This window comes from Ailuropoda melanoleuca, chromosome 4, assembly GCF_002007445.2.
Source record: "Ailuropoda melanoleuca isolate Jingjing chromosome 4, ASM200744v2, whole genome shotgun sequence".
Lineage (NCBI taxonomy): Eukaryota > Metazoa > Chordata > Mammalia > Carnivora > Ursidae > Ailuropoda > Ailuropoda melanoleuca.
The window spans coordinates 11,600,643-11,616,667 of NC_048221.1; the positions used below are offsets into that span (position 1 = coordinate 11,600,643).

General features: G+C 44.3%; 1 protein-coding gene across 1 annotated transcript; it reads left to right on the forward strand.

Annotated features, from left to right (window-relative positions):
• The first annotated feature begins 1,161 nt into the window (after positions 1-1,161).
• Positions 1,162-12,393, forward strand: LOC100464539 (olfactory receptor 10H3). The gene is made up of 2 exons (XM_002930607.4): positions 1,162-1,183; positions 11,432-12,393. The coding sequence occupies exons 1-2, from the start codon at positions 1,162-1,164 to the stop codon at positions 12,391-12,393; spliced, it is 984 nt and encodes a 327-aa protein (XP_002930653.4).
• Positions 12,394-16,025: the final 3,632 nt, after the last annotated feature.

Below are 16,025 nucleotides of genomic sequence, written 5' to 3' on the forward strand. Positions count from 1 at the left end.
CAACAGAAGACTTGCCTCTCTACACCAAACAGATAAACAAAAATAAGCATAATAATAAATGCCCAAAGCATTGACCCTTTTCCTTTTCTTTTCTTTCTTTTTTTATTATTATGATATGTTAGTCACCATAGAGTACATCATTAGCTTTTGATGTAATGTTCCATGATTCATTGTTTGTGTATAACACCCAGTGCTCCATGCAATACGTGCCCTCCTTAATACCCATCACCGGACTAGCCTATCCCCCCACCCCTTCCCTTCTAAAACACTCATATTGTTTCCTGGAGTCCATAGTCTCTCAAGTTTATCTCCCCCTCTGTTTCCTCCCACTCCATTTTCCCCTTCCTTCCCCTAACAATTTCCCTGCTATTCTTATGTTCCACAAATAAGTGAAATAATCTCCTCCAGTTCTTTCTCTGCTTGACTTATTTCACTTAGCATAATCTCCTCCAGTCCCGTCCATGTTGATGCAAATGTTGGGTAATCATCCTTTCTGATGGCGAGTAATAGTCCACTGTATATATGGACCACATCTTCTTATCAAGCATTGTATTCAGTGTTTTATAGTACTGTCTTTTAAATTATAACAAATGCACAAATGAAAATAAACTATTTGTCTCCTGGAGGATGGTTACTGTTTATAATTCCTCCCTGCTTTCGGAGGAATAGACCCTAAGGGAGGTTTTATATCTTAAGATTTTAAAAGTTGAATAAGAGATAGAGAGCGACTGAGAGAGACAGAAAGAGAGAGAATGAACTAGTGGGATGGGAGTCCTTTAAATTGATCTGTATAGAAAGTTGCCTAAAATTGGATATGGGAAAAAATCTGCAAAGAAATGAAGAAGAAGGAGAAGACGATGATGACGCCGATGGCTGTTAACAGGACAATTTTCACCTGAGAAAGGAAAGGGAAGGGAGAATGAGAGACAAAGGGACCAGGAGTAGAAGGATGCAGACAGAGAGAAATGAGGGCTGGAAGGGGGAGAGGGTTCATGCTTGGGTCAGAACATAAAGGATGGTAAAAGGGTGTTGCTATCTGACATCTTACGGAAATCCTTTTCCCTTTTCCCCACATTACTTTCAGGAAAACACCAATTTCTCACTCCTGTTTTTACTTGAATCTATCTGGGGGATGTGTTGTAGGCACAATGATATCTCGAGATGGCACAAAGGGAAGTCAAGGGTATGGGTAGCCTTATGCAGATGAGAAACGGTGGAGGTCACATAACACAGGAGTGAAGGGGTCCCATGGAAATTTAGGTCAGTCTGACTCCCATGCTCAGGTTTGGGAAAGCATTATGTCTGAGAATCCAGAAAGGGGGCGCACCAGTCATCTCGTGAGCGTACAAAGACTCTCATCAGAGGGTCAGTAAACAAAAACACACATGAGACCAAATACTAGCCCACGGCCACCAGTCATCTCGTGAGCGTACAAAGACTCTCATCAGAGGGTCAGTAAACAAAAACACACATGAGACCAAATACTAGTTTGATTATATCACAGAGAGTCAGATGTTAATGTGGACTCTTTGGCCTGGACCACCAGGAAAACAAGGATAGAGAAGAACTTGACCACAAGAAGAGGTGGGGCCCCCAGCGTCCTCTCATCTCATTACCATACAGAAGCCACTATTATCATTTCTGAGAGAGGGGCTTAGGGGCTGTGTGTCCAGACCTAGAGAAAAACCAAAAGTGCTACTAGAGCCCAAGAGAGCACATACTAATGTGGATTCTCTGGCTTGGATCACCATGACAGCAGAGATAGGGTAAATCAACCAAGACGAGAAGTCGTGCTATCCAGGAGAAGCCAAGATGGCGGAGGAGTAGGGGACCCCTTTTTCAGCCGGTCCCCTGAGTTGAGCTGGATAGGTACCAGACCAGCAGGAATATCCACGGAATCAGCCTGAGACGCAGGAAGATACATCTGGATCTCTACAAATGAACATCTCCAGCGCTGAGTATCGAGGTACGAAGCGGGGAGCCGTGAAACCGCGCACAGATATCGGAAGCTAAACAGAAGGGGGAGGGAGCCGCCGTGTCAGGGCGCCGGGAAGCGGTAGCCACCTGCAAGGGGGAGCGGACAGACCGCGGACCCGCACGCTTGAGACAGCAGGCTGAGAAGGGAGCTCCGGGAGCGCACGCGGGACGGCTGGCGGTTGGCGGGCCACCTGCACGGGGGAGCAGGCGGACTCGCGGACGGCACCCGCGAGACAACAGACTTAGAACGCGAGCTCCAGGAGCGCGCGCGCAGGGCGGCTGGCGGGCCACCTGCACCGGGGAGCGGGCGGACCGCGGACCCGCACTCTGGAAACGGCAGACTGAGTCCGTGAGCCGGGAGCGTGCACCACCAAGCATCTCACGGAGCTCCGGAGCTCCGGTGTGCTCACTGGATCGAGGCTGAGACCGGGAGCTCCGGGAGCGTCCGCGGGGCGGCTGGCGGCTGGAGGGCCACCTGCACGGGGGAGCAGGCGGACTCGCGGTCAGCACCCGTGAGACACCAGACTGAGACGGGGAGCTCCGGGAGCCCGCGCGGGGCGGCTGGCGGCTGGCGGGGTTGGAAACACAAAGGACAGAGACGTGCCGGCCCTGGAAGTGAGGGCTGGGACGCCGGGTGTGGGGCGCACAGCCCGGGATGCTGCAGGGTTGAGCAGCACCAACAGAAACAGAGTTAAAGTGGCCAGAACATCAGTGGAGAACGATCCGCGATCCCTCTGTTCTGAGACAGAGGCTGAATTTCAGCCGCTGCTGCTCTCTCAGAAGAGGCATAGCAAACCGCCAGGGAAAGCCGCCAGAGAACAAAAGCCCGGAAATACCGGCTCACAGGGTGCCCATCCCCATCCCCCCTCGCAAGGGACACAGAGACTCTACCCAAACAGGGTTTTCTGAGTACCGGCAGGCAGGCCCCTCCCCCAGAAGGCAGGCTGAAAAATCAAGAAGCCCACAACCCGGAGCGCCTGAGTGGCGCAGTCACCAAGCACCTGTCTTCGGATTAGGGTGTGATCACAACGCTCCGTAAGGAGTCCTTCATCGGGCTTCTCCACCGGGAACCTGCTTCTTCCTCTCCCACTCCTCTGCTTGGGTTCCCTTTCTTGCTGACTGTCTCTCTCTCTCTCAAATAAATAAATAAACTCTTTAAGGAAGAAGCCCACATCCCTAAGATCTCTATAAAACAAGGGCGCACGGCCTGGGTCCCAGTCAACACTTGGGCTCTGGACAACCCTGCAATCTCTCTTCATCAGAATGACGAGAAGGAGAAGTCCCCCCCAGCAAAGAAAAGATAATGAGTCTGTGGCCTCTGCCACAGAATTGGCCTCGGCCACAGAATTAATACATATGGATGTATCCCAATTATCAGAAATGGAATTCAGAGCAACAATGGTCAAGATGATGAGTAAACTTGAAAAAAGCATCAGAGAAAGCGTTGCTGAGAATATAGAATCCCTAAGGGCAGAAATGAGAGCGAATCTGACAGAAATTAAAAACTCAGTGGGCCAAATACAGTCAAAACTAGAGGCTCTGACGGCCAGGGTCACCGAGGCAGAGGAACGCGTTAGCGAATTGGAGGATGGGTTAGTAGAAGAAAAAACGAAAATAGAAGCTGGTCTTAAAAAAATCCACGCCCACGAATGTAGATTACGGGAGATTACTGACTCTATGAAACGATCCAATGTCAGAATCATCGGCATCCCTGAAGGGGTGGAGAAAAACAGAGGTCTAGAAGAGATATTTGAACAAATTGTAGCTGAAAACTTCCCTAATCTAGCAAGGGAAACAAGCATTCGTGTCCAAGAGGCAGAGAGGACCCCATCCAAGCTCAACCAGGACAAACCTACGCCACGGCATGTCATAGTGCAATTCGCAAATATTAGATCCAAGGATACAGTATTGAAAGCGGCCAGGGCAAAGAAATTTCTCACGTACCAAGGCAAAGGTATCAGGATTACGTCAGACCTGTCTACAGAGACCTGGAATGAGAGAAAGGCTTGGGGGGGCATTTTTAAAGCTCTTTCAGAGAAAAACATGCAGCCAAGGATCCTTTATCCAGCAAAGCTGTCATTCAGAATTGATGGAGAAATAAAGACGTTCCAAAATCGCCAATCATTAACCAATTTCGTAACCACGAAACCAGCCCTACAGGAGATATTAAGGGGGGCTCTATAAAGGTAAAAAGGCCCCAAGAGTGATACAGAGCAGCAAGTCACAACCGATACAAAGACTTTAAAGAGAAATGGCATCATTAAAATCATATCTGTCAATAATCTCTATCAATCTAAATGGCTTAAACTCTCCCATAAAACGCCACAGGGTTGCAGATTGGATAAAAAGACATGACCCATCCATTTGCTGTCTACAAGAGACTCATTTTGAACCCAAAGATGCATTCAGACTTAGAGTAAGGGGATGGAGTACCATCTTCCACGCAAATGGACCTCAAAAGAAAGCTGGAGTAGCAATTCTCATATCAGATAGACTGGATTTTAAACTAGAGGCCATAGAGAGAGATACAGAAGGGCACTATATTATTCTTAAAGGAAGTATTCAACAAGTGGATATGACAATTATTAATATATATGCCCCCAACAGGGGAGCAGCAAGATACACAAGCCAACTCTTAACCAAAATAAAGAGACATATAGATAAGAACACAGTAATAGTAGGGGACCTCAACACCCCACTATCAGAAATAGACAGAACACCCTGGCAAAAACTAAGCAAAGAATCAAAGGCTTTGAATGCCATACTCGACGAGTTGGACCTCATAGATATATATAGAACACTACACCCCAGAACCAAAGAATACTCATTCTATTCAAATGCCCATGGAACATTCTCAAGAATAGATCATGCTCTGGGACACAAAACAGGTCTCAGCCAATACCAAAAGATTGAAATTATCCCCTGCATATTCTCAGACCACAACGCTCTGAAATTGGAACTCAACCACAAGGAAAAACCTGGAAGAAACTCAAACACTTGGAGGCTAAGAACCATCCTGCTCAAGAATGACTCGATAAACCAGGAAATCAAAAAACAAATTAAACAATTTATGGAGACCAACGAGAATGAATACACAACGGTCCAAAACCTATGGGATACTGCAAAGGCAGTCCTAAGGGGGAAATACATAGCCATCCAAGCCTCACTCAAAAGAATAGAAAAATCTAAAATGCAGTTTCTATATTCTCACCTCAAGAAACTGGAACAGCAACAGAGGGACAGGCCTAACCCACTGACAAGGAAGGAGTTGACCAAGATTAGAGCAGAAATCAATGAATTAGAGACCAGAACCACAGTAGAGCAGATCAACAGGACTAGAAGCTGGTTCTTTGAGAGAATCCATAAAATTGATAGACCACTGGCAAAACTTGTCCAAAAACAAAGAGAAAGGACTGAGATTATTAAAATTATGACTGAAAAGGGAGAGGTCACGACCAGCACCATTGAAATTGCAAGGATTATTAGAAACTTTTATCAACAGCTATATGCCAAAAAACTAAACAATCTGGAAGAGATGGAGGCCTTCCTGGAAACCTATAAACTACCAAGACTGAAACAGGAAGAAATAGATTTCTTAAATAGGCCAATTAACTATGAAGAAATTGAGTCAGTGATAAACAACCTTCCAAATAATAAAACTCCAGGCCCAGACGGTTTTCCTGGGGAATTCTACCAAACATTCAAAGAAGAAATAATACCTATTCTCCTAAAGCTATTTCAAAAAATAGAAACAGAAGGAAAGCTACCAAACTCATTCTATGAGGCTAATATTACCTTGATCCCCAAACCAGGCAAAGACCCCCTCAAAAAGGAGAATTACAGACCGATTTCTCTAATGAATATGGATGCCAAAATCCTCAACAAGATCCTTGCTAATAGAATCCAACAGTACATTAAAAGGATTATCCATCATGACCAAGTGGGATTCATACCTGGGATGCAAGCATGGTTCAACACTCGCAAATCAATCAATGTGATACATCATATCAACAAGAAAAGACTCAAGAACCATATGATCCTCTCAATTGATGCAGAAAAAGCATTTGACAAAATACAGCATCCTTTCCTGATTAAAACCCTTCAGAGTGTAGGAATAGAGGGTACATTTCTCAATCTCATAAAAGCCATCTATGAAAAGCCTACTGCAAGCATTATTCTCAATGGGGAAAAGCTGGAAGCCTTTCCCTTAAGATCAGGAACACGACAAGGATGCCCACTCTCGCCACTATTATTCAACATAGTACTAGAAGTCCTTGCAACAGCAATCAGAAGACAAAAAGGGATCAAAGGTATCCAAATCGGCAAAGAAGAAGTCAAACTGTCTCTCTTTGCAGATGACATGATACTCTATATGGAAAACCCAAAGGAATCCACTCCCAAACTATTAGAAGTTATAGAACAATTCAGTAAGGTGGCAGGATACAAAATCAATGCCCAGAAATCAGTTGCATTTCTATACACGAATAACGAGACTGAAGAAAGAGAAATTAGGGAATCCATCCCATTTACAATAACACCAAAAACCATGCGTTACCTTGGAATTAACTTAACCAGAGACGTAAAGGACCTATATGCTAGAAACTATAGATCACTTTTGAAAGATATTGAGGAAGACATAAAAAGATGGAAAAATATTCCATGCTCATGGATTGGAAGAATTAACATAGTTAAAATGTCCATACTACCCAGAGCAATCTACACTTTCAATGCTATCCCGATCAAAATACCGAGGACATTTTTCAAAGAACTGGAACAAATAGTCCTTAAATTTGTATGGAACCAGAAAAGGCCCCGAATCTCCAAGGAACTGTTGAAAAGGAAAAACAAAGCTGGGGGCATCACAATGCCGGATTTCGAGCTGTACTACAAAGCTGTGATCACAAAGACAGCATGGTACTGGCACAAAAACAGACACATCGACCAATGGAACAGAATAGAGAACCCAGAAATGGACCCTCGGCTCTTTGGGCAACTAATCTTTGATAAAGCAGGAAAAAACATCCGGTGGAAAAAAGACAGTCTCTTCAATAAATGGTGCTGGGAAAATTGGACAGCTACATGCAAAAGAATGAAACTTGACCACTCTCTCACACCATACACAAAAATAAACTCCAAATGGATGAAAGACCTCAATGTGAGACAGGAATCCATCAAAATTCTAGAGGAGAACATAGGCAACAACTTCTATGACATCGGCCAGAGCAACCTTTTTCACGACACATCTCCAAAGGCAAGAGAAATAAAAGATAAAATGAACTTATGGGACTTTATCAGGATAAAGAGCTTCTGCACAGCCAAGGAAACAGTCAAAAAAACTAAGAGACAGCCCACGGAATGGGAGAATATATTTGCAAAGGACACCACAGATAAAGGACTGGTATCCAAGATCTACAAAGAACTTCTCAAACTCAATACACGAGAAACAAATAAACAAATCATAAAATGGGCAGAAGATATGAACAGACACTTTTCCAATGAAGACATACAAATGGCTAACAGACACATGAAAAAATGTTCAAAATCATTAGCCATCAGGGAAATTCAAATCAAAACCACACTGAGATACCACCTTACGCCAGTTAGAATGGCAAAGATAGACAAGGCAAGAAACAACAATTGTTGGAGAGGATGTGGAGAAAGGGGATCCCTCCTACATTGTTGGTGGGAATGCAAGTTGGTACAGCCACTCTGGAAAACAGTGTGGAGGTCCCTTAAAAAGTTAAAAATTGAACTACCCTATGACCCAGCCATTGCACTACTGGGTGTTTACCCCAAAGATACAGACGTAGTAAAGAGAAGGGCCATATGCACCCCAATGTTCATAGCTGCATTGTCCACAATAGCCAAATCATGGAAGGAGCCGAGATGCCCTTCAACAGATGACTGGATTAAGAAGCTGTGGTCCATATATACAATGGAATATTACTCAGCTATCAGAAAGAACGAATTCTCAACATTTGCTGCAACATGGACGGCACTGGAGGAGATAATGCTAAGTGAAATAAGTCAAGCAGAGAAAGACAATTATCATATGATTTCTCTCATCTATGGAACATAAGAACTAGGATGATCGGTAGGGGAAGAAAGGGATAAAGAAAAGGGGGGTAATCAGAAGGGGGAATGAAACATGAGAGACTATGGACTATGAGAAACAAACTGAAGACTTCAGAGGGGAGGGGGTGGGGGAATGGGATAGACTGGTGATGGGTAGTAAGGAGGGCACGTATTGCATGGTGCACTGGGTGTTATACGCAACTAATGAAGCATCAAACTTTACATCAGAATCAGGGGATGTACTGTATGGTGATTAACATAATATAATAAAATAAAATTAATTATATATAAAGAAAAAAAGAAGTCGTGCTATCCAGTTTGGCCAGAAGACACTGAACATTTCCACTGACCAAGAAAAACCATCCTCCAAGACCCAGCTCTAAATTACCCTTTTTCTGGGAAGCCTTCCAGCTGTCTTGACCCCAGGGCAGAGCCCTGGATTCCCACTCTGGGCTGCTCCAGCTCCTGTCTTCCCCCCTGACACTGCACTGACCCCAAGGATTTGCGGGCATCTAATCCTGTCCTGTCTCCCTCAAGACGGGGAGCTCCTAGTCCTCAGCAGGGGCTGGGGCTCTCTGGGCAGAGGTGGACAGTAGGGAGACTTGGTTGTGTTGAAGTGTTTGAGGTTAGGAGTAGAGGCAGCAGGTCTCTGGAGGCCCTCTGATGATCCTCCTGGCATCTTGAGATGCTGAGGGCAGATCTTGCAGGTTGGTGTCCCAGGGAGGCCCTGGGGAGCAGCCTGCTGGGAAGCTGCAGCAGGGATAAAGCACACAGCATCTGTTCCAGGAGCCCCAAGATCTGGCCCCATACCTGCACCTGTGCCTGCTGACAGCCTCAGGAGAGCTTTTTCTGCCCTAACCTGCTGGTTGCCTCCTGGAAGAGGCAGCCCAGGCTGAGGAGGTCCAGGAGGGACAGGGTAGGTGGCAATACTAAGACAGTTGTGGGGAGCAGGACCTAGACAGGCAATGGGGACAGGGCCTGGGAGAAGGGTCATAAGATAGGCTCTTAGCCGTGGGGAGCTGCTGGGGTCTTCTCAGGTTGCCTATGCTGGGTCTTGGGTTCTTCACCCAACCTAGTGCCGTTTGTAGCTTCTAAGTCTGCTTTCTTGTTTGAGGCTGATTCTGCCCCCAAACCCAAAATGTTTGTGGGTAACTGGAGGCTCTTTTAGTTGTCCCAGCACATGGTGAGGGAGGGGTTGCTACTGGAATCTGGTGGGTTGAGGCCAGGGTTGTTGCTAAAGGTTGTTCCGTCTGTATTCTTGTGGTCCATTTGTTCCATTGGTGAACCAATATGGTTACATAATTATTAACTCAGCCCACAGATTAAAATAGGGTTCACTGTCTGTGTTGCATATCTTGGGTTTTGGCAGTTGTAAAGTGACATGTATACACCCTTACAGCATGGTCCAGAATAGTTTTAGGTGCTCTAATTTTCACATGCCCGAATGGAATTATGCTAGAGTGTTCATCTGCTTTTGCTTCATTCACTCAAGATCATTTTACAGGTTCCTTTACACTGCTGTGTGTGCATTGAACTCCTACCTTGGGACCCAGTAGTTGCATCCAGCCCATGTGACCTGCCCTCCTCCCAATTATGGTTTCCAAGCCAACTTGTCCATTTCCCCACTACAAGCAGTGCTACCTAAACATCTTCTGACATGCTCCCTTCAGACAGGTGTGAGCGATCCAAATAGATGCTCAGGAGCCCATGTCCTGGTGCACAGAGCAGGTGAAGTCTGTGTGTCGCCAGTCTTGGTTCTCGCCAGCGGACCATGAGGATCGCTTTCTCCCCACATTTTGATTAGCACTGGGCACTTTCTAGTTGGGGACATGAATAGGTATACAGTGAAAGTCCATGGTGATTTCCTTCTGTCCTTTTCTTGTGTTAAACCATTGTTTTGTGTGCCTGTGTAATTCCTTCTGTGAGTTATCTGCTCGTGTCCTTGGCTCATTTCTGCATTGAGGTTTCCTCCTTTTGAATGTCACTGGTTTCTTATTTATTCTAGATAGTATTTCCTGGTCAATTTTCAGCAATGCAAAAGCTCAATAGCTAAATATTTTCAAAGATATCAGTTTTAATTACTAATATGGTAAGAATGGAAAGTTATAAATCACTCAATCCAAAGCCCTAGGAGAGTCAATAGTATTTTATCATAAGAAATCCTGGGCCAAAATGTTAAGGGCTGTCTCATTAACATTTGTGTCACTAATAGTTATGTTATCTTACTTTTTCTGTAAAAATCTATGAGTTGCATTAGAATTATGTGTTTATTTATTTTTTATAATAATTTTTTATTAAGTTATGTTAGTCACCATATAGTATATCCTTACTTTTTGATGTAATGTTCCNAAGTTATGTTAGTCACCATATAGTATATCCTTACTTTTTGATGTAATGTTCCATGATTCATTATTTGCATATAACACCCAGTGCACCACGCAATACGTGCCCTCCTTAATACCCATCACTGGCCTATCCCAGTCCCCCACCCACCTCCCCTCTGAAGCCCTCAGTTTGTTTCCCAGAGTCCACAATCTCATGGTTCATTCCCCCTTCTGTTTACCCCCCCTTCATTCTTCCCTTCCTTCTCCTACCGAGCTTCCTATTTCTTATGTTCCATAAATGAGTGAAACCATATGATAATTATGTTTCTCTGCTTGACTTATTTCACTTAGCATAATCTCCTCCAGTCCCATCCATGTTGCTGCAAGTGTTGTGTAATCCTTCTTTTTGATGGCTGAGTAATATGTGTTTAATTCTATGGGAAATACTATGAGTTTGGGAAGTTGATCTAGTCTTCTGCGGCTTGTGTTCTGTCTTTGCTGAAATATATTTCACCTTCATTCTATTACTTTTCTAGGTAGATGATGGCATTTCTTCCCTTTCAATCCCGATATTCCTTCTTTCCTTATCATCCCCAAGTACCACTCCAGACTTTCAGTTCCCAGCTAATGACCAGCAGAGGCAGTGAGTAACCTTGGCTTGTTCCTGATTCTAAAATAATGCATTAATAGTTCCCCACTTCATCTACTATTTGCTAGTTTTGTGGTATATATTCTTAGTTAACTATGAAAGTCTCAGCTGATGTTAGGTTGAGAAGAAGCTTTAAAAAAATTCATGATATGTGCATATGTCAATCATTATGTTGTATATCTAAAATAATATAATGTTATATGTCCACTATATATCAAATTTTAAAATCATAAATAGAAACTGAAATCTAGTAAATTGGATTGCTGCCTGGTTTGATATAGTTATATGACATTTCCTTTTTAGTTTATTCATGTGACTAACCACATGATAGGTTTTCTGATGCTGACTCATCCTTGCCCTTCATGGGATAAACCATTTACCTGCATTCACTTACTTGTCTGAGCAGATGCAGCATCCGCGGCTGGTCAGAACTATAGCATGGTGTCTGAATTCATCCTCGTGGGCTTCTCCACCTTCCCACAGCATCTCCTGCCTGCCTTCTTCCTGCTGTTCCTGCTGATGTATCTGTTCACGCTGCTGGGAAACCTGGTCATCATGGCCACTGTGTGGAGTGAGCGTGGCCTGCACACACCCATGTACCTCTTCCTGTGTGCCCTGTCCACCTCCGAGATTCTGTTCACTGTTGCCGTCACCCCTCGCATGCTGGTTGACATGCTCTCCAGCCACCGCTCCATCACCTTTGTGGCCTGTGCCAGCCAGATGTTCTTCTCCTTCACATTCGGCTTCACCCACTCCTTCCTGCTCATGGTCATGGGCTATGACCGCTACGTGGCCATCTGCCACCCCCTGCGCTACAACGTGCTCATGAGCACCTGCACCTGTGCCCGTCTGGTGTCCTGGTCCTGGGCTGGGGGCTCAGTCATGGGGATGATGGTGACCCTGATAGTTTTTCACCTCACCTTCTGTGGGTCTAACGTGATACACCATTTTGGCTGCCATGCGCTTTCCCTCCTGAAGTTGTCCTGTGGGATGGGGACATCCTCTGTCACCTTGGGTGTGATCCTGGTGTGTGTCACAGCTCTGATGGGTTGTTTATTCCTCATCATCCTTTCCTATGTCTTCATTGTGGCCGCCATATTGAGGATCCCCTCTGCTGAGGGCAGACACAAGACCTTCTCCACATGTGTGTCCCACCTCACTGTGGTCATTGTGCACTATGGTTTTGCCTCCATTATCTACCTCAAGCCCAAGGGCCCCCATTCTATGGACAGTAGCACTCTGATGGCCACCACCTACACAGTCTTCACTCCCTTTCTCAGCCCGATCATTTTTAGCCTCAGGAATAAGGAGCTCAAGAACGCCATAAAGAAAAGCTTCCAGAGAAAATTCAGTCCCCTAAGCTCTTGATGGCCAGTTTGGTGGTGAGGAATATGATACAAGGACTGGGGATATGATCTTCTCCAGGGGACTGTTGTAGGTATTCAGTGTATGAAAATACTGAATAGGTATTGTTGGATGCACTCACAGGTGTTGGAGCAGGCTAGGTATTAGTTTTTCCATTTGTTTGCCCTTTCCCTCTTGCATAAGCTCTAGAGATCCTCATCTCTGTTCTTGACCCCTGCGATGAACTCCATCCTGTTACCTCTGTCTAAGAATGTGTTATCTCTCTATGGTGGTGGAAAGCATCACATAGTTTTGTGGGCAGTCATGAACAAGGTTCTTCTCCAGTAGACAAGCAAGGGAGGAGTTTCACCTCCCCTCACCATAACATAAACAAAAGTAACGTAATGATAAATATCACCAGCACTGGAGCTTTACTTATCAGGCACCAGTGCTGTATAAGTGTTATCTCTAATTACAACAAATGCAGAAACAAACATTAGCAATTTTTCTCTAAGGAGATGGTTGAATGTTTATAGTTCCTTCTGTCTTTGTGGGGGGGAGTGGATAGACCATAAGGAGGTTTCTATGTTGTGCTTAGTAGAGTGATGGATGTCAGACTATAAAGTGAGGAAATCGAGAGGCAGAGAGACAGAAAGAGAAAGGGGAGAGGGTTCAGTGCTTAGGTAAGAACATACAAAATATTAAAATTGGGTTGTTATCTGACATGTTATGGAAATCATTTTCCCTTTTCCTCCACATTACTTTCAATAAACATCAATTTCTAATTCCTGTGTCTTAAGTGAATCAATCTGGGGGATGTGTTGGAGGTCACAGTGCTAACTGAAGGTGGCCAAAAAAGAGATCAAGGGCATGGGTTCCCCCTTTCACGGATGTGGAATGTTGATGGAGGTCACACAACACATGAATGAAGGAGTCACATGCAATTTTAGGTCTGTGTGACTTTCATGCTGGAGTTCAGGAAACCATATGTCTCAGGATCCAGAAAGGGGGATTTCCATTGCGTAAGTTCTTACTGAAAGTTGTGGACAGGTATTTGAATTGCACAAAGATATTTTATAATAATAAACCTAAGAATGGCAACCACATATAAGCGCCTGCTGCTTGCCAAATGTGGGAATGGTTTCCTATGCATTCATTCTTCTATGACTCAAAATAAATTATTATTTCTTCATATTTAGATAGGGATACATAAATAGATACATGTATTACTACTCACATTTTTTTCTTGAGAGAGAGAGAGAGAGAGAGCTGGGTTAGGGGAGGGAGAGGGAGAGAGAGAATCTCAAGGAGGCTCCCGGCTAGCACAGAGCCTGACCTTGGGTTCTATCAGGACCCTGAAATCATGACCTGAGCTTAAATGAAGAATGGGATGCTTTATCAAAAGAGTCACCCAATGGCCCTAACTTGTCACTTTTTTGAAATGCAGAATATGCAAATCTGACAGATGATTTGTCCCCAGCCACACTGCCCTGAATTGGTGAGGCAGGAATCCATTACAATCTGCATGTATGTGCAGTTAGTGATCAGGAATGCACCTCTTTCAGGTGCCTGCAGAGAGAAGTGTGGTCCTCACTGGGAAAGGAAAGCTGTCATTAGAAGGAATAGACTCCTTTCAGGGAACCGAGCAGGTGTAGCTCCAGAAACATATTCCTTTCACACAGCCAGAGAGAAACACAGACTCCAGAGGAGTTACAGAGATGCTTTACCACATCAACATTGACAATGAGACCCTGGGGTTCCATTTCATTATTTTACAATTATTGATGTTAATGACTAATGCCACCTAAGATGTCCTTATTCAGAGCCTAGTACTATGTTCCCTAACCCAGCAAAAGGGACTGCAAGCAGATGAGATGCAGTTAAGGATCTGAGACAGAGGGATTGTCCTGGGTCATCTAGATGGGTCTGCTGTTTTTGCAAGGGTCTTTTAAAACGGGGCAGGCAGGATCAGACACAGAGAGAAGTAGGGGATATGACACTGGAAAGATGGATGGAGTAACTGAGGAGAGAACCTTGAGCCAAGAAATGTCTGCTGCCTCTGGAAGCTGGTAAAGCAGGAGACAGATTCTCCCCTGGATCCCCTGAAGGACGTAGCCCTGCTCACACCTTGACTCACACCTGGTGACCCTGATTTTGGCTTCTGGCCTCCAGCATAGAGGAGGATAGATGTGTGTGGTTTTAAGTCACTAGGTTTATGTGCTTGTTACAGCAGTCCTAGAAAACTGACTCGTGAAACAGCATCCTATCATTCTCTGTGATTTGTTTCATGACAAGATGAGTTTCAAGCCAGATCCTTAGGGCACTCTTCTCTATGGAGAAGACTTAGGGCATTCATGCCTCTCATGAGAAAGGCTGAGTATCCTTAGAAGTCCATCAGCAAAGGTGAAGGAGTCCTGATAGCACAGCTGCAGGATTTGCTCATTGGCAGCAAGGCACTTGGGGTGTGTTGCGAGGACACAATTGACCATGTAGCTATGGGTACCCAGCCCAGGGCGTGTGGTCTACACCCAACGAACTCAGCGGAGTAGGAGCTGGAGGACACCAGGAACTTTCTCCCTGCTCAGTGTGGACTGTGTGAGCTCAGAAGAGATGCTAAAACTCCTGTGTGACAAGTCCTCTGCCTTACAATAAGGACACACAAACATGCACATTAGCAGAGAGGACACTTGCAGGGGCTGACCTGGTGGAAATACTCACACAAAGGAAAGACCACCAGGGATACGGAGATCTGGAACTCATTTCTTCAGATGGAAAGGTGACATTTTCCCAAGGCTTCTTTTTCTTTTGAGTGTTTTGTATTCAAGTTCACCGGAGAAAGAGAACTATCAGGATAGATGTGTATACATATCTGTGTGTTATATATGTATGAATATATATCATATAATATATGTAATAATGTTAGAGTATCTTTTGAATATAAATATATATATATATATAATATATATAAAATCTCACAACAGAATATTATGCAGCCATCAAAAATTGAATCTTACCATTTGCAATGACATGGATAGAACTAGAGGGTATTATGCTAAGCAAAATAAATCAATCAGAGGAAGACAATTATCATATGATCTCATTGATATGTGGAATTTAAGAAACAAGGCAGAGGATCATAGGGGAAGAGAGGAAAAAATGAAAAAGACGAAAACAAAGAAGAAGACAAACCATAAGAGACTCTTAATCTCAGGAAACAAACTGAGGGTTGCTGGAGTGGAGGGGGTGGGAGGGACGGGGTGGCTGGGTGATGGACATTGGGGAGGGTATGTGCTATGTTGAGCGCTGTGTATTGTGTAAGACCGAGGAATCACAGACCTGTACCCCTGAAACAAATAATACATTGAATATGTTAATAATTTTAAAAAAGGAAATTTAAAAAAAGGTCTGGTATTCAAGATCACTAAAGAACATCTCAAACTCAACACCCAAAAAACAAATAATTCAGTCAAGAAATGGGCAGAAGACATGAACACACATTTCTCCAAAGAAGACATCCAAATGGCCAACAGACACATGAAAAAAATGCTCCACATCACTTGCCATCAGGGTAATTCAAATCAAAACCACAATGAGATACCACCTCACCCCAGTGAGAATGGCAAAAATTAACAAGACAAGAAACAACAAATGTTGGT

What these genes read in the sequence shown, in the direction of transcription:
- LOC100464539 (XM_002930607.4), top strand. Translation starts at nt 1,162, where the DNA reads ATGGCACAAAGGGAAGTCAAGG. An exon ending in GGCACAAAGGGAAGTCAAGG is followed by an intron (nt 1,184 to 11,431) that starts GTATGGGTAGCC and finishes TTGTCTGAGCAG; the next exon opens with ATGCAGCATCCGCGGCTGGT.